General features: G+C 40.7%; 2 protein-coding genes across 4 annotated transcripts in view; one reads left to right on the top strand and one right to left on the bottom strand.

Moving 5' to 3' along the window:
* Positions 1 to 22930, bottom strand: part of Skp2 (S-phase kinase associated protein 2) — a 28870-nt gene extending 5940 nt beyond the window's left edge. Inside the window, exons 1-9 of one of the 2 annotated variants that reach the window (XM_027936206.3) lie at positions 22758 to 22930; positions 21988 to 22259; positions 12454 to 12565; positions 8992 to 9135; positions 7512 to 7646; positions 6354 to 6452; positions 5037 to 5167; positions 566 to 617; positions 304 to 411 (exon numbers count right to left, since the gene is read on the bottom strand). In XM_027936206.3, coding sequence (XP_027792007.1) covers positions 304 to 411; positions 566 to 617; positions 5037 to 5167; positions 6354 to 6452; positions 7512 to 7646; positions 8992 to 9135; positions 12454 to 12565; positions 21988 to 22259; positions 22758 to 22801 — 1097 coding nt within the window. In that variant the 5' untranslated portion in view covers positions 22802 to 22930. The remainder of the gene's footprint in view (positions 1 to 303; positions 412 to 565; positions 618 to 5036; positions 5168 to 6353; positions 6453 to 7511; positions 7647 to 8991; positions 9136 to 12453; positions 12566 to 21987; positions 22260 to 22757) is intronic. The other variant, XM_071612664.1, reaches the window with a different exon arrangement.
* A 198-nt stretch (positions 22931 to 23128) lies between these two features.
* Positions 23129 to 26225, top strand: part of Lmbrd2 (LMBR1 domain containing 2) — a 51016-nt gene continuing 47919 nt past the window's right edge. For both annotated transcript variants that reach the window (XM_071612663.1, XM_071612662.1), the window contains exon 1: positions 23129 to 23313. The gene's annotated coding sequence lies outside the window, so the exon portion shown is untranslated. The remainder of the gene's footprint in view (positions 23314 to 26225) is intronic.

Here is a 26225-nt window from a genome sequence, read left to right as displayed (position 1 = left end):
CAGTATTCTCGTATTTTAAAATGCTGACAGTGTAATAACAAATGTTTAGTGAACAATCTCAGTCAACTCAACTTTATTAGATATTTCAAGCAAGAACTCTGCTTTGGCTTTTCTATTTTGCTGGTCTTTCCCAGCTAGCTTGTATATGCTAATCTTAATATTTAAGTTTAAATGTTTGCTATTAATAGTGACGGATTTTAATACCAAATGGAATCTCTGTTGGTCCCTGTCTTCTACAAGAATTAAAAAATAAATAAAATTTTAAAAATATAAATAAAAAATACAAAACCAAAACATACTCACAGTAGAGTTTCAGGAATTATATCATAGCACCGACTGAGTGACAGGTGTTGGAGGTAGCTGAGCTGGAGAAATTCTGGAAAGCAGTCATGCTTTAGCATGACACTGTCACTGTAACAAAGCAGAAGAGAGGACATTCAAAACCACCCTGGATGGAGAACGCTACTGCTCAGTTCCTTCCATTCAACATTAGGATTCTGTCCCCCAATCAATGAGAAGTCCAGAGTTTTCAACTTTTGATTTAAAATAAAAAACAAAAACATACCTTAAGTCCAGATGGACAAGGTTGGGGCATCTTCTAACTAAAGTAGAGACATCTAGGAAAAATGAAGAAATATGATGGTCACTGCTAAATGAGGAACAAGACAAGGATATTAGTATCAATACTACCACATTTAATGATTGTGCTGCAGGTTCGAGACAATGCAATTTAATGATGCATTATTAGAAAGAAAAAACCAAAACGATCACCTTGGTATATAAAAGTTTCTACTCAGAAAACCTAAGAGTCCATCTGAAAGACTACAATGTTGAGAAGGCTGTGTGAAACGACTGGTTAACAACAACCCATAGCTTAATTATGTATCAGCAACTGGTGGGATAAAAACAAAGAAGAAAACAAAACAATAGTACATACAGACAAATACATAGGCGGCACTTCAAATCAGTGAGGAAATCATGTCTTAAAAAACAATGTTGGGCTGGGCTTATGGCTCAGTGGTAGAAGCACTTGCCTTACCTGTGTGAGGCACTGGGTTCAATCCTCAACACCACAAAATAAATAAATAAATAAATGATATATCCCAACAAATTCCACATATAATATAGGCAGTTATTTATTGAATCTTGGGATATAAAAAGACATATAGGAAACACTTATAATATACTACATATATTTTAAAAAATTCTACCATGCAAGGGCTGAGGATGTGGTGCTCAGTGGTAGAGTGCTTTCATGGCTAAGATCCTCGATTTGATCTCCATACTGAAGGGGAAAATCTACCATGTTGGAATAAAAAAAATTACGGAAATATCAGAAAACTGGGAATAAATGTTTTCAACACAAGTTAAACAGAGTTAGTAGTCTTACTGTACACATAAGAGAAATATATATATGTGCATATACACACACACATATACATATATGAAAAAAATGCCAAAACATGAACTGATAGCTGTCAAAAAGAAAATAAAGTAACAAATACTAAATAAAATAAAAACCATTTTTCAGCCATCAAGTGAAAAAAATTCTATTCTAAGCACCCAGACCTGATGAAATAATTGATGAAACAGTCCACCATAAATGGATATTTAATTTTATAAGCAGCCTTTCCAGAGGCTGAAAGTGATTTCTTTTCTTTTTCTCTTCCTTTTCTTCTTTTTTTTTGGATGCTGAACTGATATTTTAAAGTGTATTCAAAGCAATATACATCATTTTACCTTTTGGTCTAGTTGTTTCACTTAGAAAAATGCAGATATGCAAGAACATACGTAGTAATAGTTACAAATACCCCTCCTTCAGGTAGTTTAGTTTGTTAACCTTTGTCTATTTAATGAAATATAATACTAATCATTATTATTAAAAATATTTTTTTTCTGTGACATGAAAAAACATTAGGAGATACACTGAAAACAAAACTTCTACAATACAGTGTAAACTCTATTTAGTTGTGTGTGCACACACAAACCCACTTACATATACAGACTCACAGAAAGAAAGACAGGAAAGAAAAAACCCTAGAAAGAAATATTCCAAAATGTTAACTAGTAAGGGGGTTGGGATTGTACAGATAACGTTTCAGAATTTAGAAAAAGTCACACGAGCTCAACAATATGAACTAATAAATGTGATTTATGCAAAACAACAACAAAACTTCTCTATCGTTGAGTATTTTTTTTCTTCTCACTGCTATAATTTTGGCCACATCATCTTCTCTAACGTCTAGACTTTCATTTCCAACCGCCTTCTCAACTTATCCATTTCAGGTATATGATGGCATCCAACTTACATCTAAAAGCAAATACTCAGTATGTCCCCTAAATCTGTTCCTTCCCTAAAGTTCTTCTCATCTCAGAAAGTGATAACTTCATGGATCCAGTTGCTTAGGCCCAAACTCTAGGAACCACATTTGACTGTTTTTCTCACTGCCCACATCCAATCTGTCTCCAAATCTTGCTATGCAGGATTTCAAAATGCACCCCAAATCGGATCATTTATTAGTACCATGAATGTTATCACCCTAGTCTCCTAACTGTCCTCCCTGCTTCACATCCCCCCCCCCCCCCCCCCCCGACCTTGGCACTAGAGTAAGCCCTTTTTAAAAAAGGCAAGTCAGAGTCAGGCTTGTTGGTGGTGCATGCCTGTAATCCCGGTGACTCAGGAGGCTGAAGCAAGAGGACCTCAAGCTTGAGGCCAGCCTCAGCAGTTTAGTGAGACCTCATCTCAAAACAGGGCTGGGATAAAGCTCCCCTGAGTTCATACCCTACTAACACACACACACACACAAGGCAGGCAATTCAGTTCATAACACTGTTTGACTCAGAATATTCCAATGGCTCAGAAAAAAACCCAAAACTTTTTCTTTGGCTTAGAGAGCCCTTGGCTGCCTGTTTTCCCTTGCTCCTTCTCACATACTGGTTGCCATATCAAGCTTTTGCATCTGCTGATCCTTTGTTCCAGAATGTTATCTCACAAATCCACATGGATTTCTCCTTCACTCAACCAGGGCTCTGCACAAGCATCACCTCCTCAAGAGAGGGCCTCTGTTTTACCAGTCCACCTAAGAGTAGTCTTCTCCATCCACATTCCACCTGCTCATCTGCTTTATCTTTCACAACATTTGGGAGTTTTGTTCACTGTCTGGCTCCCACACAGAATGAAAGCTGAATCAGTGTGACTGTCTTCATTTTGTTCAGGGCCACATAGTTATGTAACTCTGGAACAGAGCTACATGTATCATGGTGCTCCATCAACATTTATTCAATGAATGACCGCAAAATGAAGAAAGTGCATAATACAATTTTGGGTGACCAACTGTCTAACTGGCCAACTAGCCATCAGTAAAATTATAAAATCTTTGATACTACCAGAGGAAAAACCAAACAGAGAAGGGATAAAATTAGTCTCCCTTTCCATCCCTAATTTAAGCCTTGTCTTCCCTGGGTGGGAAGTGTTAGTAAACAGTGGTCACTGACAAGATTCCCTTTTCACTGTTCCCTTCACTTGGCCACAAACAGATCTACTAAAGCTAGAAGGGATCTTAAAAACCAGGCAATCCAACCTGTCACTTCAGAGGTGATTTCTGCTAGGAGTCAAGGTCAAATGCAAGATGAAAAGCTAGGTCCTCCAAGATCACATTGCGCTTATCTCATTAACTGCCTGCCCCACAGGGAGGTAAGTGATACTGGCTGGTGATGCTGAAATAACAGCCAACAGTAACTCTCACCACATGCCAAGAACTATTCAATGTGCTGCACGTACATCAACTCATTTATTCTTTATTATAACTCTAAGAGGTAGGTCCTACCTATTATAATATCCATTTTGTTGATGAAGAAACAGGAACAGAAAAATAAGGAAATTGCTCATGGCTCTCCAGTAAATGGCAGAATGGGTATTTGGAACCAGGCAGCCAGGCACCAGTTTGTGAGCTAAAACCAAATCCATATTATCTTATATATAACACAATATTGTGTCCTACACTAATGGCATTAATTAAAATTTTTATTTCCATTGTATATTTAAGAAAACTATCACTTTTAATTTATACTCTCTTTGTCCTTGAGCTGAATGTATCTAGTAAGCTGGATTTTATTATCTACAATTCTTAATTAAAACTTGGTAAACTTATCTTCACCTTTTCTGGAAGAACAAAAAGAAGAGTTTAATCTATACTCAGGCAAAATTAAGAGCAGTTGCTTTATGGCAGTTTTTCAAGCCTACAACAAGTTCAATGTCAGAAAATGTCAGAATCTCCCACTACCTCATTAATGGATGGTGAGACTCTGGTGCAGGAAAGGACCGTACCTAGAGCACTGCCAACCCTTCTCCTGAGCATGAGCAGGGAAGAACCAAGTGTGGTGGTATTCATGGGGGAGGATGCACACTGGTGGTATTTTAAACTCCTTGGAAGGTGGTCTGGAAAGAACTAGCCAAAGCTTAAGAACGCATTCTTGGAAATGTGCCTGAAGATTTGTCTCTGTCCATCCCAAAGTTATTTCTAGAAGTGAGAAACTCAAAAGATTCTAAATGTCCATTAGAATATCAGCTGCCTAAATTATTATTGTTTAATATAAATTATTCCATATTCAGTTGATGGTGTATCACACAGCTGTTGCTGATGTACAGTCACTGAAAATGGAGCTATTTGGAGAGAAAAAAGGCACACTACAAACTAGTATTCCATATACTAAATTCCTACACTCAAATGAGCTAGTTACCAACATCAAAACATGGTGGATGTGTGTCATTGGATTAACTAGGTTTTATGCAGCCCAGACTGAGACTGCAATGTGAAGCTATTGAAAAAAAAAAAAAACCCTTTCCATTTGTAACCTTGTCCTCTAATTCGCTAGCTATTTACCTTTACCTAACCCTTCCTGATCAGCAGTTCCTCCCCTGGAAAAGGAAATAACACAAGCACTGGGCTAACTTTGAGATAACTTAGGAGCCGTTTAATATATCATATTTATTTGTACTATTAAAGCCTCAGTTGCCAAGGCCCGGAAGTTCAAACCTGATTTCTGAAGATTCTTTCGGTAGCCACTAAGATTCAGCTGGGTGATGGTCTCTGACACATGTGCAACAGCCACCTGCACGTGCTTTTCAGTGAACTCATAGCACCAGGAGAGGTTCAGCTCATCCAGTCTGCACAAAAGGAAGGTAATAAGGATAACGTGAACATATCACACAGGAATGAATTTGCCTCAAGCTGTAAATAAAGAAAATATAAAACCATTCCTTACAGTTTTATGCACAGAACACCCACTGTTCTAAGCATCTACCTTTGCTCATCTGAAACTGCCTTCTCCCTTTTGACATTTCCCTACCCCATTTGCTCCTGAAAGTTGCTCAGGGGATCCGAGCAAAGATCTTAGTGTTTCCCTCTTCTGGAAATAAAGGGGAGCCCCCTCCTCTCCTGCAGACTCAATTCTCATTCCAGGACTGTAAGAGGAAATGCCAGCCTATATGTTTTCATTCTCAAACCATCTAGGTGGTGGGTGAACAACCAGACAGACTGAGCAATCACTCAAAATATTTTACAAAACTAGTAGATGGTAGTAAGGATTGTAAAATGCCACTTTGTCTAATGTGCCTCTGTTAACTGAATCAATGAGGTTTTCAAAGACAATTATCTACTAAGTCACACCTTCCACTTCCCAAAATCACTAGAGTAGCACTATACATCTATATCTTATCTCTTTGATGACATTCTTATCCAAAGGCAATCGACTTTTAGCAGATCACTAATAAGACACAGGTACAAATGCTATATACCAGAGACAAAGGAATAGTTAAAAAAAAAAAAATAACATGACACACACACACACACACACAGAGTACTGTGTATTCTATAAACCATGTATCCCCTCACTTAGAAATATCTATAACTCTGTACGTTTTATCACTGACATTATAAAAGATGTTAATGGAATCACCCACATCTATTATGGTTTATACTTAAAATGTACCATTTTTGATCAAACTTGCAAGTTAGGTCTATAGATATTATAGGGGAAAAACTTGACTGCATAGTCAAGTGTAAACAGATTTCTTTCACCTACACTGTGATAAATACACCACATTTCCCCTGCTTTCATAGTAACAAATAAACAGAAAAAAAGAAATCACTATACAAGTATCTCTCCCATACAAATGGAATTGATTTGATTCTAAAATTTAGCAGGAAAGTTTTGCAAAGCAAAGGATACTGTGCTTTGCAAGAACGAGGAGAGTTAAGAATAGCTCAGAAAGTTCATCCAGCTCTGTTCAGATGTGAGGGTAACTGCACCTGATTCAAGAGCTCTATAATCAAGGCTCAAATCTCTCCTACCTGGAACAGCTGCTTAGCAGAGTCTTCAGGGCAGACTCAGAAAATCCAGAACACCCACAAAGGTTGAGTCGTACTAAATTTGAGTTCTGCGCAAGATTACTAGAAAAAGAGAAAAATGCCAAAGGAATACCGATGAGGCACTCTTGTTCAATCAATAGGAACTTGGAGGAAAGCATGTTAGTGTCCTAAGTGCACAGGCCTTTGAATGAGATTGAGTTTAAAATTCACATTTCACTATCTCTGGGACACTCAGCAGGGTTCATTGCCTCATTTTATTCACCTGGGAAATGGCCATAGCAGTATCTTCTTTGTGGGGATATTATGAAGATTAAATGATACAATGAAATAAAGGACTTGGCATAGTATCTGATATAGAGTAAATGCACCAGAAACACTGATCAATGTACTTTTCAAATTAAAAAAAAAAAAAAAAAGAAAGCAAGCAATGGGATGAACATTAATTCCATTTGTAAGCAAATTTCCACATGTAAAAAGTCACAAGGTTCTTGCAATATTACATCACTTAAATTTGCCCTCTCCTCTACTACATTCCTAAATACCTTGTTGAGGGCAACTTAGTGAGTAAGAGCCATTATTTTGAAATCATGTCTTAATGACAGGTTCAAATCTTGATTCATCACCCACTAACAGTGTGACCTTGGACAATTATTCAGCCTCTGTGTGCCTCAGTTTCCACAGCCATAAGAAGGAAACAATAAGAACATATTTCGTGGGGTCCTCTCAGAATGGAATGAGCACACACTTAAAGAGCTCACTTAGTACATGGCACCAGCAGCTTTACCTCAGCTGCATCCTTTGTCCAACACTTGGAGTTCTATGTGAATGTCTTCAATACCCAACTCACAAGTCAATTCCTCTGAGAAGGCTGTCTTCCCCAAATTTAACTGGCCTCTCTCAATGCCTCATAGTCACCAATCTATTTAACAAACATGTTGCACTGTAATTATCCATCTCACCCATGAATGAGGCATGGATCGTGCATGAAGTTCTGGAAAGTTCTTCAGAAGTTGGGGCACTGCATGAGATATTTTGTGCGTCCATCTGGACACGGATGGAAGGGGCCCCTAGTTACAGACAGGGTACACATTTAACAAATACAAGAAAATGCCTTTGTCACATGTTTTGGTTGCTACTCACTTGACAATGGGATCAGAAAGCTGTAGGCCTTCCAAGCTTAGATTCTGCAACTTGGAGCACTGAGAGAGAATGCCATGGAGGGTAGATACGTTTATAACTGAGTTAGACAGATCCAAGTGCTGGACACGAAAAGGGCTGAATAAAAGAGGACAAAAAGGAGTTCTCTGTGAGGTGGCTGTCACAAGTACACTCAGGTCCTATCAGGCCCTTTCTTTTCCCCAAATGAGCAATCCATCACAAATAAGACCCTAAATACACATTTCATGTATTGAATATAGTTCTGGTCATAAAACAAATTGCTACTTGTTGTTGCCCACTCTTTTTTTTTTTGTAAATTCAAAAGGATCTTTGCCAAGTGCAGACACTGCTGCCAATACAGTCCCAGTTTCTACGATGATCCTGGTTCTGGCGAGGGTGAGTGGGTACGTGGCAGTGGTTATGCACTAGAACAGAGAAGACAGAAGAGGAGGCCAAGTTTAATTTTAGATATGCTAACATTGAGGTACTTGGAAGAAATTCAGGTTTGGAAGTCTTTAGTTAATTAGAAATAGGGAGCTTAAAAGAGAAGGCTGAGCTACAGATAAGGATGTGAGAGTCCTGAACATAAACATGTCTGAGAACAGCATGTAGACGAAGAAGAAAAGCAGCCAGGAATGAATTCTGGAGAGCACAAAAGGAATCACACGTGTAAAGAAGACTAAGAAAAGGCATGAGTCGGGGAGAAAGAAGCCGGGACATGATTCAATGGTGGAAAGAAGGGAAAAGTTCTAGAGTGGGGAGACACGTTTCACCCTTAGCTCTGCTGTGGTCGGCTTCTTTTTCTCTTCAGTGTCTAGTTATTCTACTCAAGTGTGAGACAACACCAACCCTTGATGCTGCATAATTAGTAGTGCCAGAGAAATATTTTTTCAAAATAGTCTACCAAACAAACAACAACAAAAGAAACCAAAAAACAAAGAGGGATTTTCCCCCCTCAGATTGTAAATCTGCCCAAGTTTGTCCACAACAGGACTGAAAGCACAAGCTACAAATCTGAAAACACCACTTGAACGTTTTTGTTTGTCAGAAATGGGCAGTGGGGAAAGACCGAGGCTGTTTGTTGCCTACCTCGAGTCTTCACCATTTCTACCTGCTGAGGACTCAACAAGAAAAGCTAAATGAACACCTTTTGTGTGTGGGTGTGTGTGTGGGGGGTGATACTGGGGAGCAAACTCTGGGCTTCATAAATCTAGGCTAGTACTCTACCACTGAGCTACATCCCCAGCCCCTAAATGAACACCTTTAACCCCAGGAAGAGTACAGTAGAAACCCTGAGTTAAAATCGGAGTGACATCACTGAAACCTGTGCCATATTTCAACCCGAAGACCACAGGGCACAACGTGTACCTAATGTCCCACACTGCAAAGAGGATCTGTCATAGGCTCTGTTTTCACCTCAAGATTTAGAAAAGAGCCTTTTTTAGGGAGTTTACTTTTTTACCTGCAATGTTCAACCAAGGGTTGGTCCACAAATGATCGGGGGCAGCGGAAGGCCACCACGCCTCGAGACAGCAGACGAACAATCACATCTGGGTGCAGATTTTTACCTGTGAGGTCCAGGGTTTGCCAGAGAGATTCATCAAACCTAGAAAAGAGGAGGTGCTTGACTTGGTAAGTAGTCACAGGTAATGCTGGAGGCCCTCAAAGATATTACTAACCAGTAAGACACAGCTGCTAAATCCCCTTGAAGGAAATTTTGTTTTAAAGATGACTATGCAAATATTTAAGATATTTTAAAGACACTACTAAATATTTCTTGATCATAATATGAATAAACTTACACATTTTACTTTTTATATATTTCTAATTTAAGTGATTCAATGCTAAAATTAACACTTTCAATGATCTAGAAGCAGAGAATAAAATTCTAGTTTTCAGGGGCTGGGGTTGTGGCTCAGCAGTACAGCGCTTGCCTTGCATGTGTGAGGCACAAGGTTCAATCTCAGCACCACATATAAATAAATAAAGGTATTGTGTCCATCTACAACAATAACAAAAAAAAAAATTTTAAAAAGCTGAATATTATTAAAAAAATCTAGTTTTCAATTCAATATGACAACTTTAAAACTGATTATTCAAGATGGACGTGGTGGCGTATGACTGTAATCCCATGGGCTTGGAAGGCTTGAGGCAGGAGGATCTCAAGTTCAAAACCAGCCTCAGCAAAAGCGAAATGCTAAGCAACTCAGACCCTGTCTCTAAATAAATACAAAATAGGGCTGGGGATGTGGCTCAGGGGTCAAGTGCCCCTGAGTTCAATCCCCAGTCCTGCCCCCACCCCCAAAACTGATTATTCAAATCACTTGATTATTTACCAGATGAGGAGTTTCAAAATTTCTTAAATGATACCTCTTGCCATTGTCGTTAAGCATGAACAGACCGGGCTTGGTGGGGCATACCTACTATCCCAGTACTCAGGAGGCTGAGAAAGGAGGATTGCAAATTCAAGGTCACCTTTTGTAAGTGAGGGAGACCCTCTCTTAAAATAAAAAATAAAAAGGCCTAGGGACATAGCTTATAGCTCAGTGGTAGAGTGCCTTGGATTCAATCTCTAGTACTGAAAAACAACAACAACAACAACAAAAATCTATGAAGAGATCACCACAATTTCCAAAAGTAACATGCAAATAGAACTTAAGAAACAAAGTTATTCTATTATTCTATTTTATCATGAGATACAGCTATCATAGATATTGTCTAGGAAAAAGCAGTCATAGTTCAGCTCTGCTTTATAGTATCTTACACTGAAATCAATCACATGACCCATATGTGTATGTATGTACATGTGTGTATGTGTACTACTGTGAAAGAAAAAGGAAAAATATTAGGTTACAGTGTTTCTAAAATAAAAGGGAGGTTTCAAAAATGTATCCACAGATGAATTCAAGCAAATGAAATAAAATGTGAAATACAAGCACATGAGGGGATATTCTAAATTCTTAGGTGTAGTAGAATTTTCTTTTTTTTTTAATAGTACTTGAAATAAGTGGCCCACCGGCCAGGGTTTTAAAACTTTTGGTATATAGGAATTATCAGTGTGTGATTTGACCCCTATTATTAGAAAAGGGCAGACTGTAGATAAGATATCCATAAGAGACTGGAATGCTTTGAATCTTTCTCTTGCCCAGACAAAAATCTACTTCCAAGAAAATGACACTGGATTACCCTCTGGTTATCTCAGATCTCATGCCTGACATTTCTATTTGCACAGAGGCAAAAACAGCTTAATAAGCATTCTGTAACAACCTGGGGAAATTTCTGGAACATTCACATTGTTCCTGAATAACATCCACCTTAAGCATAGACAGGAAGATGAATTCAAGAGCTGTCTGAACCCCAAGCCAAATATAACTAGTTACGGTTAAAGCTGTATAGTCAGCTGGACCTTATATTCTTGTTTTCCCACTTACCTCTTAACCTACTGTTCCTAAAACTGAAATAGTATGGATATTGTCACTTAAGACTATGGAAGATTAAACTGATAACACAGCCCCTGGCACATAGTAAGTGCTTAATAAATGTCATTGACTTACATTTCTGACAATTGAAATGAAGAGCAGTGGACTTCAAGAGTGGGAGACAGAGGTCGAAGATACAAAGCAACAGATATGTAAGCTAAGTAAGTCTCGAGATCTAAGATACTACATGAGGACTGCTAGTAATATTGTAGTGTATTTGGAATTTTTGCTAAGAAAGTATATTTTAAGTGTTTTTGCTACAAAAGAGAGAAAAGGGAACTGTGAAATGATGGATTTATTTATTTGCTCAAGCATAGAACTATTTCACTATTTGTATATCAAACCATGATCATGTTGCATACCTTAAATCTGCACAACACAATTTTTTTTTTTTTTTTTTTAAAAAAGGCTGAGATTCTGCATGGAGTGGACAAACGCACTGCTGGTGGGAAAGGAAAACCAAAGTGGGATTTCCTAGTAGGGATAAGTAAAGCCCAGCCATTGTGCCAGCACTACAGGCCTGCAAATTCTTTCACCTTCTAAGCATATAGCCTGCTCCTGCCAATGCCTATGCTGTCTTGTTTCCAGACACCCTGAAAGGCCTCCTACTGTCTCACGAAGGGAGTTCTGAATATGTGGAGAGAGAAACCAGATAGATGGTCTCCAAACACAAAAGCGGAGATGGGGAAGGGTGGAACTCGTTTAAAAAAAAAAAAAAAAAAAAAAGTTTTGATTAAAAAGCAGCCTCAGGACTGGGAATGCATGTCAGTGGCAGGGTGCGCCTAGCGCACAGGATGCCCTGGGTTCCATCCCCAGCACTGGAAAAATAAACAACAAAACCTCAGTCTTTTTCTTGCTTTAGGCCTGTTACTGTCTTCCCAGCCCACCATCTACACCTAAAAATTGTTACCAAAAAACACCTGGGGTGGTACTCAACATGCCCGGGAGGCAGGCACTGAACCAGCAGTACAGTTTATCCTCACAGCCACACTACACTGAGGGAAGCATCACTGCAAGCTTACACAAGGGACGGGGAGGCTGAGGCTTGTTAGCATCAAGTACCTCACTCAAGTTGTGCAGAGTGTAAGTGGCAGAGGCGAGGCTCACACGGGGATCTGTGCTCATACCTGGCCTCTGGAGTGAGGCACACTGTCTTTATGGCTTTCCAGAACTCTCTCTGCTCTTAGCCCACTGCTTGGCCCAGATACCACACCTGGTAAACAGGTGCCAAACTGAATACCAGGCCAAGAAGTTGTCAGAACAGGGGAAAGTTTACACCTCCAGGAAACGCCTCTCTTCCACTATGAAACGAAGAAACTATTATTAAAACTAAGACAGTCTGCTCGGGCTTCTGTACCTTTCTTGGCTTTTAGTTTCACCAGACTGAAGTGAATTCATCTCTTTCCCTTCCCCTCATATGTGCCAAAGGGGTGCAAAATACTTACGCGAGGCAGTACCACCTCTTACAAACACCGGAGACTTTCAGCAGATCGGGGAGGCAAAGACAAGAGAAGATCCCCAGGAGCAGCTCATCTGGGAGGGAGTCCCACGAAACACCTATAAGACAAAAAAAACAAAAATAAAAATAAAAAGTTTTCTTATCACCATTCTTCTTCCCTGCCAAGTGAACTGAGTCTTGCTAAGCATGCTAAGGGTTCACAATGGTTAGCTTAAAAGGGGGATTTAACACTAACTGAATTCTTCAGCCTCACCTTTGCTTTTCTGTCCAATCCAAGCACCTCACTTTCTCAGCAGTATGAGAAAGAACCAAGACTACTTGTCTTGTCCTTTTCCCCTTCGTTGCCAGTCGGCTAGCCATGGCAGGGACATAAATGGTGGCACAGAATGAGGCCCTAGCCCATCAAGGTATCATGATGTTCTGGGTCACTAAGACAAGCATCCTTACTCCCCAGGCTGCTATTCATTCAAAATCAAATTGCTAGGTAAGGCCCAACTGCTATGCTTTGAAGGCCTCTCAAGACATCCTCAAGGACAGGTGTTATCTACCAGGATTGATTTATTTATTTACTTCCTCATTTCTCTAGGCCCCGCCCCCTAGTCCACAAGTTTTGCAAACAACCCCCCACTCTGCTTTTTAACATTCTTCATATTTCCAGAAACAAGCACGAAGTCTAATCTGTCCATCCATTCATTTACTGAACATGTACTACATGCAAAGGTCTGTTCTAGGGATACAAAGATAAACACAGCATAGTCCTAATCTGCATTTGCCCAGAGTTTTGAGAGGGATAATAAGAAATTTCAGTGAAGTACGGTGATAACCTACAACAGGGCCCAGGGAGTGCAGCGGCGGCAGGGAAGCCTTTCTGGAGATGGTGGCAGGATACAGGTGCAGGCTCAATCAATGCCTGTCCTTCTCAGTAGGTAACAAAGTTAAAGGACTGACTGAGGCCATGAAAACTAAGGGTAGTGGGATAAAGGCAAATCACCCATGCTGACCGTGGCCCTCAGCCTGGGGAGACAGCTGGAGGTTATAGAGGGTCCTCAGTGTGACAACCTTTCTACCACAGCATTCCTCCAGAGTCAACGCAAGTAGAGGACAGAGGTTCTTAAATCAAGTTCCTGCCTGCTCCTCAAATCCAAAAAATGTTGAAAGACACTTCTTTCAAGTTTTCCTTCCTTAGTTCTTCATTCTTTGCTTCCTCCTGCATATATAGGGCATATTTTCGTATTTGATCTGATAAAAAAATTATACAGCTGCTAACATGTTCAGGCTTTACTATGATCTACAAAGATGATCCAAGTGAGTAGCCTCCGGGAGTTTGAGAATTATTGTACTGAGGAAGAAGCCCAACTTTGATTAGAGTCCCAGCTAGATTGCCCTGACTACTGTGAATTTAGGTAAGTTACTTAATCTCTCTGGGCCTCGATGTTCCATCTACAGGAATGAGAATAAATAGATTTATCTTGCAAAACCATGAAGATAAAATGATGTATGAGCAAGGATAAAATGATGCAGCAGAGAGCTAGTCAATCATTCTCACCTCTATTCCTCTCTTTCCCTCATTAAATCTGTATGTTTTCCTTTTATGACAATGTCTTCTTTTCAATACGTGCTTTAGTTTTTTACCAACAGGCGAAAATACAAGATCTGAAGAGAGTTGACAAGAGCTGCACAGTGTGATTCACCAAAATCTCATATCTGCCTCCTAAGTTTGAGATTCCCGGAGACAGACTCTGAGAACATGACTTCCAGTCGTTTGTTTGGGAAGCAATGGAAGGAAGAAAAGAAAAAAAATGAAGAGAGACATGGAAGAGAAGGAAGCTTACTCAAGGCATGTCAATAAGTAGGTTACTGTTATGGGCAGCTGGGATTCAAATCTTCCGGGGACTCTATGAGACCATCTGGAATTGCCCCATAGCTGTCCTGCCCAAGGGCATGGGTGCTGGTATATGAGTTCATAAGGGCTATCAGTCTCTCTGCTGTTAACTCCCTAGCATTCCTGTCCAGAGAAAGCCCTCAAGCACAGAGTCACAATGCCAGAAAGCCTCTGGCATTACAGGAATGGTGAGCTTCATGGGGGCTGTGGACAGGGCGCCAAGAGTGTCCACTGAAGATGGGTGGGAAAGGAAATTAAGAAAGCTTGCTGAGAAATGCAAGGAAGGTAAGATAAAAAATACAAAATAAAAAATAAAATACAAGTTTGGTGCTTATAATTTTATTGGAAAGATGTAAGAAATCAGGAAAAAACAGAAGAGCAATAGGAAGCAGTTAATTAAAACTGCTAGGAGGAAAATGGAGCCATAAGGATGAAGGTAGAGCTAACACACCCAGGCAATGAAGCCCAGCACACAAGAGAACAATCTGGAGTTAGGAGGCTTTGTGCTGCAACTTCTGTCTCCAACTGCCTAGCTCTTCCTCCTCCTCCAGACTTCAGCTCAAACAGCACTTGCTCAGAGAAGCATTCCCAGGTCACCAACAAAGCCCTACGCCCAGGCTTCCACATTCAGCACCTAACACAATGCCCGACACGTAAATGGCACTTGATAAGTATTTATGAAATACAATATACTTTTTATTCCCCTTTCATCTGCTGCAGTCTGGCTGGGCACAAAATAACCGAGCGGCCATGGCCACGAAGCACTTGTAGGTTCAAACAGGAACTCCTTTATTGCCCGAACTCCTGCGAACGCCACCCAGCCAGCCCTTCCAGGAACATCATACACCAACTGGAACTCCCTCCACCAGAACCTCACCAACCAACGTGAACTCTCCAGGAATCCCCGGGAGAGCAGGGGTCCATATACAACTGAATACACAGTTTGAGAGACATGGAAGTTTCAATGGTTGTTTCAATCCAGCAGCATCCAGTCACAGCAATTATACACAGCTTAACTTAATTATCATCATCTTAATGGCTTGCTGGTGTTACCTCTCAACCATTCCTTCTGGTAATATGCCAGGCGCCATTAACCAATAAATACATGCCCAGTGCCTAAAGCCCAACACTGAATATTAGAAACTGCCTAACTGGTATTTCACAAAGGAATGATCCATACCCCAAAGAATGCTGGCTTTAATTTAAATATAAGCCTGTTAATACCAGTTTCCTCATTTGTAAAATGATAAGGTTGGCCTGTGACTCCACTTTCAAAGACGTGACAGTGCTGGGAGCTAGTTAGAAATCACAGCTCCTGCCCAGTGGCCTCATTAGGAGATGAACTAATAAACAAATACATAACCTAACAATTAAAACTGCCACCTACTGGAAGCCCTAAAAAGTCTCAGGCATTTATGGAAGAACAGTGATGCAATCTTTGGGGCAACCTGTGTATTATCATCTGTGGGGAAATTTATCTTAGGGGGGTTAAATAACTTCACCAAGGTAACATCAACTCTTAGGGGGCAGAGGCAAGAAACTTGGGTTTCCAAACTACCCTACCTCACTGTGAGGTGCAGTCACAAGAAGTGGGAAGCCTGATGACCTGCCAGGTGGCAGAGGCACTGTAGGTGGAGGTATAGTACCTGCAAAGGGATAGCATGGCACCCTTTGCATATGGAGGGGATGAGGTTGAAGACAAACTGCAGAGAACGACTGTCCTCTACCTCTCTTTGGAAGAGAGGGGGAGGGGCTTCAAGAGAAGATGAAGCTATGACAAAAGGGACATGATCACCCAACTAGTGCATGGCAGAGTGGGAATTCAAACCCAGGTCTGACTTTGAAACATGAACCCTTTCTACCTCCTTCATACTTTTAAGAGTTTATGTTTTCCTGTTGTGAACAGTACTTGATTTATTCTAAAAGTTTAGCAAAGGTGAGAATTAAATTATGACTTGCTATGGAAAAAGAAATCAATCAGGGCTAGCAAGAGATCAGTGGAGGGAGAGGGAGCAAAAGGCGAAGATGCTGAGAGTTCCAAAGGGTTTGCCACTGAATGGAAGAAGCAACAGCTCAGGACATACAGTCTCAGCTAAAAGCCAAGCATCCAGGGCTCCACTCAGCTGACCACAGAGCATAATTCACAGGGCCCCTGTGTTGGGGTGCAACAGCCTGGAACTGGCTGCTGTCTGAGCAGACAGGCAGAAGTTTGTCTTCAGTAGCTGCTCTAATGGCTGGCATCCAGGATGTGATATGCTTAATCTAATTTTACTTCCCATATTTAATTCTCAAAACATCAGCCATCTGTTTCCTGGATTCTTGACTACATCGCTGCCTGGTCTGTTTGCTGAGAGAGGAAGGGAAAATCTAGGTCTTTTCTCCACTCGCTTCTGCTTAACCCACTGAAGCTACATACTGATTAAAGCTGTACACAATGATAAAGATTCCAATCTTAAAAGACATGGACAACAGCAAAACATGCTTCACAGCCAGACCAGGGCAAAAACTGGCCAGAGCAGAGAGCTTGCTGATCACCCTCACCCAACACTTTCTAATTTCTCCTCAGACACAGACCCAGCTTCCCATACCTCTGTAACCCATCATCTTCCATGTCTCCTCTGGAAAGAGGGAGGGGCTTATAGGAGTTTTCTTTCCTTTTTTTGGTGGTGCTGGGGATTGAACCCAGGGCCTTATGCATGTAAAGAAAGCACTCTATCAACTGAGCTATATCCCCAGCCCTATAGGAGAGTTTTCTATGCATTTGACCTTTGCAATATGGTTAACACCTCTTACTTGAACTATTTATTTCTCAGAATATCTCCTACACTCAGATTCAAACAGAAAATTCAAAGTAATCTTAACCACCTCCCAAATTTCAACTTTTAAAAAAAGTTGCTTCTCTCTTGAAGGCATCAATAATCAAATTATACTTGCAAGAGAAGCAGGCATCCTGATGCTCATGGCTGCTGTGGTTTTTAAAGGGAGGGGGGGTTCACTTAATGATTGCTTTTCTGCCTTAAGTAGCAACACCCCATGCTTCCATTCTAGGGAAGTACACACAGATTTTGCCATCCTGGATAAGCTCTCCTTCCTCTTCCCACAAACAATGAAGAGAAAAATGAGATTGTGCTAGCTTTTGACATTTTTGGTGTTCTTATTTTTTGGCTAGATGGGCCAAAAAGCAAAACTGAAAAACTAAACAGGGGTCCCCAGTGCACACCTTGGCCCACAACCCTTTATTTCTATGAAAAGCTTGCTCAACCCTGGGGGGTGCAAGGACTTACAAAGAAACAGTAGAAACTAGGATTGGGGGACTCAGGTACAAAACAGAAGCTCTGAGAGCAGGATCTTTTATTTATGTTCATGTCTTTATTCCCAATTTCTATAGTGATGCTCGATAAATATTTGCTGAATGAATGGAAAACAGAAAACAAAGCAAGATGACTTGAAGGGTTCAATAAGAAGTCTCCTATGTAACTACAATTTGGGAACTGTTGACTGAGACTCATTGATAGGTAGTGAAATCAACTTAGTAAGTTTAACTAGTATTTTCTTTCATTAAAGAATGGAATAGAACAGAACAGAAAATATCTTGGTAAGGAGGTATATAGTTGTGTGAAACTCTCATTTCATGTAAACACCCAGGATTACAATATACTTCTTCTTGGTTAAAAACAAAAAGTTGGGGATGACCATTTGCCCTGGGGTATTGAAACACAGATTCCCAGGCTCAAGGACTTCTTGATTCATAATCTTAGGAATTTTGCACTTTGAACTAGTTCCCTTGAGGATTCTGATATACTCTGAACTTTAGAGTCTCCAAACTAAGAACCTTTGGAGGGTCTGGAATTTCGAGGAGTCTAACAGCCATGGAAGAGCTGAGCCACAAATTAGTTCAACCACATTTTCATGGTCATCACCTGTTTAAAGGCCAGGAAAAGGCATTTAATAAGCATAAATAAAATGTGACTGTCATCTTTTCACTTACAATTGGCCTCATTGCTGGGCTGTTTCTCCATAACTCTTTTCATACATGGGCCCCAAGGGCTAACCAGACCTGTTCTGGCACAAACTGGCCACATAACTTTAATCTTTGAAAATAAACAGATGAAGAGGATTTAATTGCCAGATGTGAGGCTGGAATGGGGCCTGCAAAAAGACAATGCTTAGCAAAGAACTAACAAAAACTTAAACTCTGGACCAGTCATCAGATCTCTATGTACAGCAGGTGTGGCCTTTCCTACCCTAATCCTGGCAGAGCTATTAGCCACCTGTCCTGACAACTGCAGACAAAACTCCCTGGAATGAGGATCCAGCTACACTGGAGGCCTAAGCTTCCAGAGGCCATGAGGAATCCTCTACACCAGCTGTCCCTCACTCTGTATCACTGGGCCCACTCCCCCAACCCATCCATAGCAACAGACCAATCCACATGGAAGTCCATGTACATACAAATGTGTCCTGTTGCCTCCCCTGTTTCTCTCAGGTGATACCAAACATAAGTCAGCTTGTTCTCTTTCACTTCAGACATATATTTATTTAGTCGATTTTAAAATCTAGACTCCCTGATCAGACAATTTTCAGCTCCTCTCTTTCCTTGGAACCTCCATTTTTGCTGAGGGGAAAGAGGACTGCCCACAACAACCCAATGGAGATTAAGTTACTTTTGCATAAGGGGCTCCCTCTCTGGCTCTCCAGAACACTCACTGTTTGAGCTACTCATCTGCGGCTGGTGTTAGCTACAGCCACATATTGCCGTGTATAAGTTGCTTTTATTTATCTTTTCTCCTTGTTTGAAATTCCTAGGAGATAGCATCATTCTTTATACTTCTGTCTGGTTTCAGTGCCTTGCTTAAATATATTTTTAGGAGTTGGGAGTCGTAGCTCAGTGGTAGAGCGCTTACCTAGCACATGTAAGACACTGGGGTTCGATCCTCAGGACCGCATAAAAATAAATAAATAAAATAAAGTTATTGTGTCCATCTACAACTATATTTTAAAAATGTCTTTTTATTTATATTTGTATATATGAATGTAGAATGACATATAGCAATCAAATTGCATTGGATAAGTTGATCAAAATACCCATGTTTGGTCAGTTAAGCACCAAATTGCTAGTGCTACATTGCAGACACTAAAAATAGCATGTGACATTAAATTTTAAAGATAAAAAGTCTATATTTCTAGGATCAGACTAACAGTATAATGGTTAAAAACCAAAAACAGTCTCTCAAATAGGTGTCAGAAATTTTGGTAACTAATAGTAACTGGGTTTACTTATGGAGCATTATGCGTCAGCAGCATACTAAGAGCTTTATTTATGTGCAGCCTCAGTCTTCACAGCAACCTAGGAAGTGGGAATTATTATTCCATTTCACAGGCCTTGAAACTATAACTCAGAGAGTTCCAACAGCTTTCCAAGGCGGGTAAACAGCAAAATAAGGATTCAAATTCAGATTTACCTGACCTCATCACAACCTTCTACCGTCTCTCCCAATTACTTGAATTCTTGGTATGGATTTTCATGCCATAAGTTGGACAAGGCTCTCTTTTCTAAAGAAAGGGTTGAGGAAACAGATTTTTTTTTTAAAGCAAACAAGCAATCAACTCATCAACTCTTCTGCAAACAAAGCCACACAGGAGAACTTAGAGATGTACTTATTTACCTTGGCTCTTATTTCTTTAATCTGTCTTCTCCATCATCACTAACCCAATTTCAGTTTAGACTCTAATCACCTCTTCCACAGATAATTCAACAGCCTCCTGATTCTACTGTCTCTAATGTCAGAATATATCCAGAATCTGATTACTGCTGATCCTCCCCCACACATCTTGACTTTTATCCTCCATCCCAGGCAGTTTAGTCTGAGCAAACCAGAGTTTTTTCAAAAGGTTCCACAGGGTTGCATCACAGCTCTGCTCAACACCACCTCTAGCCTCTCCTCCCCCTACGCTTTCCTTTCCCACTGTTGGTATAAGGCTTCCTTGTTGTTCCTTGGGCAAACATGTCATCCATTTCTCCAGGATCTTGCAAGAGTTGTTCCTTTTACCTGGGGCTCTTTCCTCCAAGATATTTGCATGGCATAGTCCCTTACCTCCTTTATGCCTTTGCTTAAAGGCCACTGTCTAACTGAGGCTTTCCCTCAGTCTCCTATTTAAAACTGCAATCTACCTTCCACCCCAGGACTTCCACTCCCTCCTGGCTTGCTCTAATTTCTGTTTTTAGGCATCATACTTATCACTTTCTAACAATACTGCATGAAATACCATATTTATTATGTTTATTGTGTTTCCTCACTACAATGAATGTTCCTGAGGGTAGGAATGTTTGCTCAGTGTTATATCCTCAGCACCTAGAACAATGCTAAGCACATAGTAGGTGCTTAGCAAATATTGCTGAATTAATGTTTTAAATGACTTATTAGCAAGCAAAATTCATTACCCCCAGGTCAATGTTCTATGTTTACCCCATGGCTTTGAGCACTCCAGGGTTCAGGGTTCTGTCCACCCAGAGGCATTCATTCACTTGCTTAAGAAACCAGGAAATGGGGAGCTACTAAAAAGAGAATAAGCTGAGCACAGGGGTGAAAATCTGTAAGCTATTAAGCAGCTGGGGAGGCTGAGGCTGGAGGATCACAAGTTCAAAGCCCAGGCTCAGTAATTTAGTGAGGCCCTAAGCAACTTATCGAGGCCCTAAGCAACTTATCGAGACCCTGTCTCATTAAAATAAAAAACAGGCTGGGTATGGTGGTATATGCCTATAATCCTAGCTGCTCCAGAGGCTGAGACAGGAGGATCACAAGTTCAAAGGCAGCTTCAGCAACTTAGTGAGGCGCTAAGAAACTTAGTGAGAACCTGTTTCAAAATAAATACAGCTGGGGATGTGGCTCTGTGATTAAGTGCCCCTGGGTTCAATCCCTGATACCAAAAGTCAATCAATTTGGTCAATTCATTCCAACTCTGGGGAATGGACCCGGGGAAAAGAAGGTGGAAATCATGAGTCCATGACAATAATTCAGTCAAGATGAGGAGAACTTGAGAAATATTTACTAGACAAGAGGGAAAGATACGAAGATTGATTAGACATTGGGAAAGGTGAAAAATCAGGTTTCATCTTCTGTATTGGGTGACTGAAAGGATAATGCCACAGTAATGGAGATGAACATCCCAGGAGAAGCCCATTTGGGCGTGGACCTGGGAGACAAGTTTCCACCACTTTGAATAACATTCATTTTAGCAATCTATTGACAAATAGCTAATGTGATTAAGGCAGAAAGCTTAATGAAGTAAAAAGCAGCAATTATAAACAAAAGGGATCCTAAAAGAAGATCATTGTTTATGTTCCCATTTATCAGTGGTAGTGAGCTGGACTTTGGGCAGGCAGATGCCCTTCTAAGGAAAAAGGCAGCAAAGTCTTTTCATGGGTTAAAAGTTTCAAGTAGATTGTGCATTAGAAGACTTAGAGACTTAGAAAGATTTCAGTAGATTTTAATTAGCACTGGTCCCACTTTATTGGAAAATAACTTTTAACTAAGTAATTCTGAAAGAAAAATTTAAAAAATCCCCCAGCGAAGGGTTACCAACAAAACAATCCAATCTACCCCTTATATAACTGACAGTTTTCCCCTCATCTCTTACCGGGGAAGTTCTCTCGATTGAGTTTAGGCCTGCGAATGATCACAAAGTCTTTGTCACTCCCTTTGCTTTTCAGCCGTTTCCGTGTGGGGCTCTGAGGGTGGCCCAGGTTAGAGAGCAGTTCCTGGGGGATGTTCTCACTGTCCACCTCCTCCTTCTCTAGGGCGGAGACCCCCATGCCTGACAGCAGTTCAGAAGTCTTGCTAGAATCCCATCCCCACGTGAAGCTGGTGGTAACGTTGCTACTCTGGTCCGGAATCTCCTGGAGGTGCTTCCTGCAGAAGGGCACAATACCCCATTCCTTTTGAAAGCACACCCCTAAAAAATTCCAAAGTAGGCATGCAAGAAGTAGCAAATTATGGGTTGTAGACAACTTTCAAAGCAGCTAAAAGAATTGCATTTGTTACGTGCCTTCAGCGAGTTCCCAAGAATGAAAGGAAAAACGGGGTGGGGGTGGGGGAGAGATCCAAAAGGAGTTTTGATTTAGGATCCCGTACAAGGCCTCAAGAATTTCTTCCCGTGGAAGGAACAAGGAAAGAGGAAGAGCAATGTGAGTGAATGAAAATGGTAGGAGAAAAACCCATTTAGAGACGCCAAATAAAACTGCACGCTGATCCTCGCTCTAAAACATCCATCCATCCATTTTCCCCCCAAAAGGTGCTCTAGGCAACAATACAGCATTAGTAACAATCTTAGCAAAAGTAGCAACATGCGCGGCCTAAAAGAATTGAGACGGTCCATTCATGCTCTGCCCTCTTCTGCAGTCGGCTTACCTGTGCATGGCGTCCACAGGTTCGGGAGTTTTAAATACCTGCATTAATTGCACAACTGCCCGCCTCCCAGATTCCCGCTTTGGCGCGCGACAGCTCCCAGCGTGCGGTTCCAGCCCCCAGCAGCCAGACCCGCGCACTCTAGCAACGTTCCATTCTTGCAGCGCGCGCAGGGCTCTCCTGCCCGCTTTCCACCGCGGCCTCCGCGGCCCCGCAGCCTGCTGGGAATTGTAGTTCTTGGCCTATCTCGCAGTCTGACGAACTCTCTCCGACTTCCTTCCCTTGAGATTTTCCCCGCCTTGCAGATACCCACAATCCCCCGCGGAGCAGGGCAGGAAAACACCCAGAGTAGGCGGGGAAACGGAAGTGGGCGGAGCTCCGACTGACTGGGAAATGTCAGCTGCTTGACTGTGGACGAGTTTTCCTTTCCCGGGAATCCGAAGGCCTTCTGGTGACCGCCACTGTCGTCGCCTGTGCTCGTGGGTCTCAGACCCTGGACGGCTGTGGCGGACGTGGAGCTTCCCTGTCCTTTCCAGACGCTGTCTGGCGAGATCGGACGGTGAGCCTTAGTGGGAGCTGTGAGGCGCGATGGGGTCTGGGGTCCGGGCGAGCGCAGGTAGAGATAAAGGGGGTCCCTGGAAGTCCCTGAACGGCCGCTGTCGCGAGGCCCACCTCCCTGGCCTGAATGGAGGCAGCAGCCAGGCCCGCCGGTCAGGTGAGAAACTGCGAGCCGCCGTGTCACACCTGCAAGTCCCTTTGCCAGGAAGCTTGTTTCTCCACCAGGAAGATCCTTACCTCATCTATAAAATAGGCACCGCGACAGCGACGCAGCTCTCACGGGCTGGGAGTGAGGATCACTTCAGATAACGTGTAAACTAAAGCGCAGATGAACTAGAAGCGGTGGTTTAATTTTAGGGGAGCCAAACACCACAATGGTTCCTGTGTGGAGTGGGAAAGCTGGGTATCACCTTAAAGGCTTGACCAGCCTCATAAATTCTAGCAAGCGAACAAATAAGATTACGGTGTGAATGCAAAGGGCTGTGCGAAGCAGAGGGCCACCGGAAAGCTATTCGGGTGCTCTGGCTCCACCGGCTGCGAGGATTTGCGTCGCAGCCTAAAAGCGAGCTTCATTTAGCATATCTCTGAGTAGAGGAGGTTGGGGGTGGTTAGAGTAGGGAGCTTGCGGTATTTCAGGTAGGATGACCATGCGAAATTCATTGTGCAAACTGTATTATTTATAACTGTGACCCCGGGAAAACAGTGAGAGAGGAAAAGGGGATAAATCCCAAGCCTAATAAAAAATAAAGAGCATTTATAAGGTTCAGAAGTAAGCAAGCCAGCTTCATTACAAACATATTAGAATATTAGTTCATATGCTGTATGACATAACGTTGTGTTTCTTTGAAGAAGAAGGAGGAGGGGGGAAGAACCTTCCTTTCTCAGGTATATGCTTGTTTCAAGCTTGATCCTTGGCTTGAAAATTAACTGTTACTTCTCCATAGAGGAAGAAATTCTAACACTCTTTGTTCTTGAAAGTAGGTGAGATTGGTGTAAAGAGAAGATCTGTTCACAAATTGATGTTAATTGAAACGATATGAAGAATACTGAGCTCATTGTTCAGAATTCATTAAATAACGTTACTATATGGAAAATATTTTAAAATGCAACCTTCTGTTTTTTGACATAAAGTAACCTATATGTTACTTTGGAGAAAGCAGTCACCTTAGTTTAACTCTATCTACATCCTTTCCCTTAAGATTGCAACTCACTAGGTAAATGTTTTAGCAAAAACATAAAATCAAACAAAAGCCAAAAATAACCCCGCACAAAACCATATAATAAATACATGTACACATCCATACACTCACACCCATATGTTCAAAAAGAGCTAGAATATGTGTGATACCTGAATTAGTGGACACTAAGTCCTTTCTAGGGCTCAAGGTAGAGCCTGTTAACTTTGAAAATTAGAATGCATTTTGCCTTGGTAACAAATATTTAAACTTGTTAGTGTGAGAGAGAGTATATATATATGTGTGTGTGTGTGTGTGTGTGTGTGTGTTATTGATTCCCTCTAATTGTGGTCTTAATAAGTAAAAGTTTAAATAGGTACACATGACTTTTTAAACATACATAAATTGTGTTGATTTGAAGATCTGAAATTACTAGCTACATAGAGACAGCTGTCTGATTCCTTTTTTAAAAGTATTGCATTGTGATTGTTACTAATGTATCATATTTTAGTTTCCTGATTAATCTTGTCAGTTTAATCTTATTTGGCATACTGCATATACCATATTTCTAGTATTAGAATTGATAGATCAGTATCCAAAAGAGTTACATTTTTATAACTGCAAATGACATTAGGGTAAGTAAAAGTTTCTAATACTCTGGAAACTTCAGATAGAATTAAAAGTTACTTTGTAAATCAGAAAAGTGTTTATCATGAAACATCAGATGCTTGGAAATAGCAAGAGTGATATCATTTATGCATAGTCAAAATCACAGTATAGTTACAAATTGATCAATATTAGTAGGCCTTAGGAGGGGCCTAAAAGGACTGGCAACCATAAATAATTACTAGCATAATTTACTAGTAGTTGGTAGTTTCAGTTTTGATTATCAATTATTATAAAAGAGATTTCATTTAAGTAGAAGAATGATGTGCTTTTACCTTAATGCCATCATAGCATGAAGTGAATTTTAAAATTCGTTTAGTTTTATTCTCACATTATTTAGTTTCAGGCACCAAAGACTGAGGGAAATTACAAAGCAAAAGTTTTCACCTGTCAAATTTCAGAAAGATTCTTTTCCCTTGATTAGTTTTAAACTAGACCTTTAGTTATTTTCAATTTAATGCTGTGTGATGGACAGATACTGGGGAAAGAAGAAAAGGGTTCTCCTTTGCTCTGTTTTCTACTTTTCCTGTGTAGATGAGACATATATTTCTGTAAATCAATTAAAGTTACAATACCTGAAAAGTAAAAAGTTAAATTGTACATTAAACAAGATTTTCTTAGCATTTTGTCTTGTATATATAAAAGAATAATTAATAGGAGAATGATTTTTTTAATTTGTCCACTAGAAAACTGAACTAAAGAAGTTATCTAAACAATTTAAATTACAGCAAGAAAGGATATCTGGATTGGAGATGAGACATGTAATTGCCATCCAAGCTGGATTGCAATCCAAGTCAGGATGCCTCTGGCTTTGCTACTTACTGGTATGGGAATTTGGGCAAAGTACTTATTCATTCTATGCCATTTTTCCCTTTATTAAGCAAGGATACCATCCTTTCTAACTAGATTGTGAAATTTTGTTGGATTAAGCATAGTAAGTGCTAGCACCATGCTTTGAATATGGCAGACACATACTAAATGTCAGTGCTTCCTTTTTTAAAAATTACTTTGTTATTAAGAAGGATTCTAAGGTTTATTATGTATTGAAGTAAGTCTACAATTTATATACCTG

Source organism: Marmota flaviventris, chromosome 5 (genome assembly GCF_047511675.1).
Source record: "Marmota flaviventris isolate mMarFla1 chromosome 5, mMarFla1.hap1, whole genome shotgun sequence".
In the NCBI taxonomy this organism is placed as follows: domain Eukaryota; kingdom Metazoa; phylum Chordata; class Mammalia; order Rodentia; family Sciuridae; genus Marmota; species Marmota flaviventris.
Note: the sequence above shows the minus strand (reverse complement) of the source record. Positions and strands in the feature narration are given on the sequence as shown.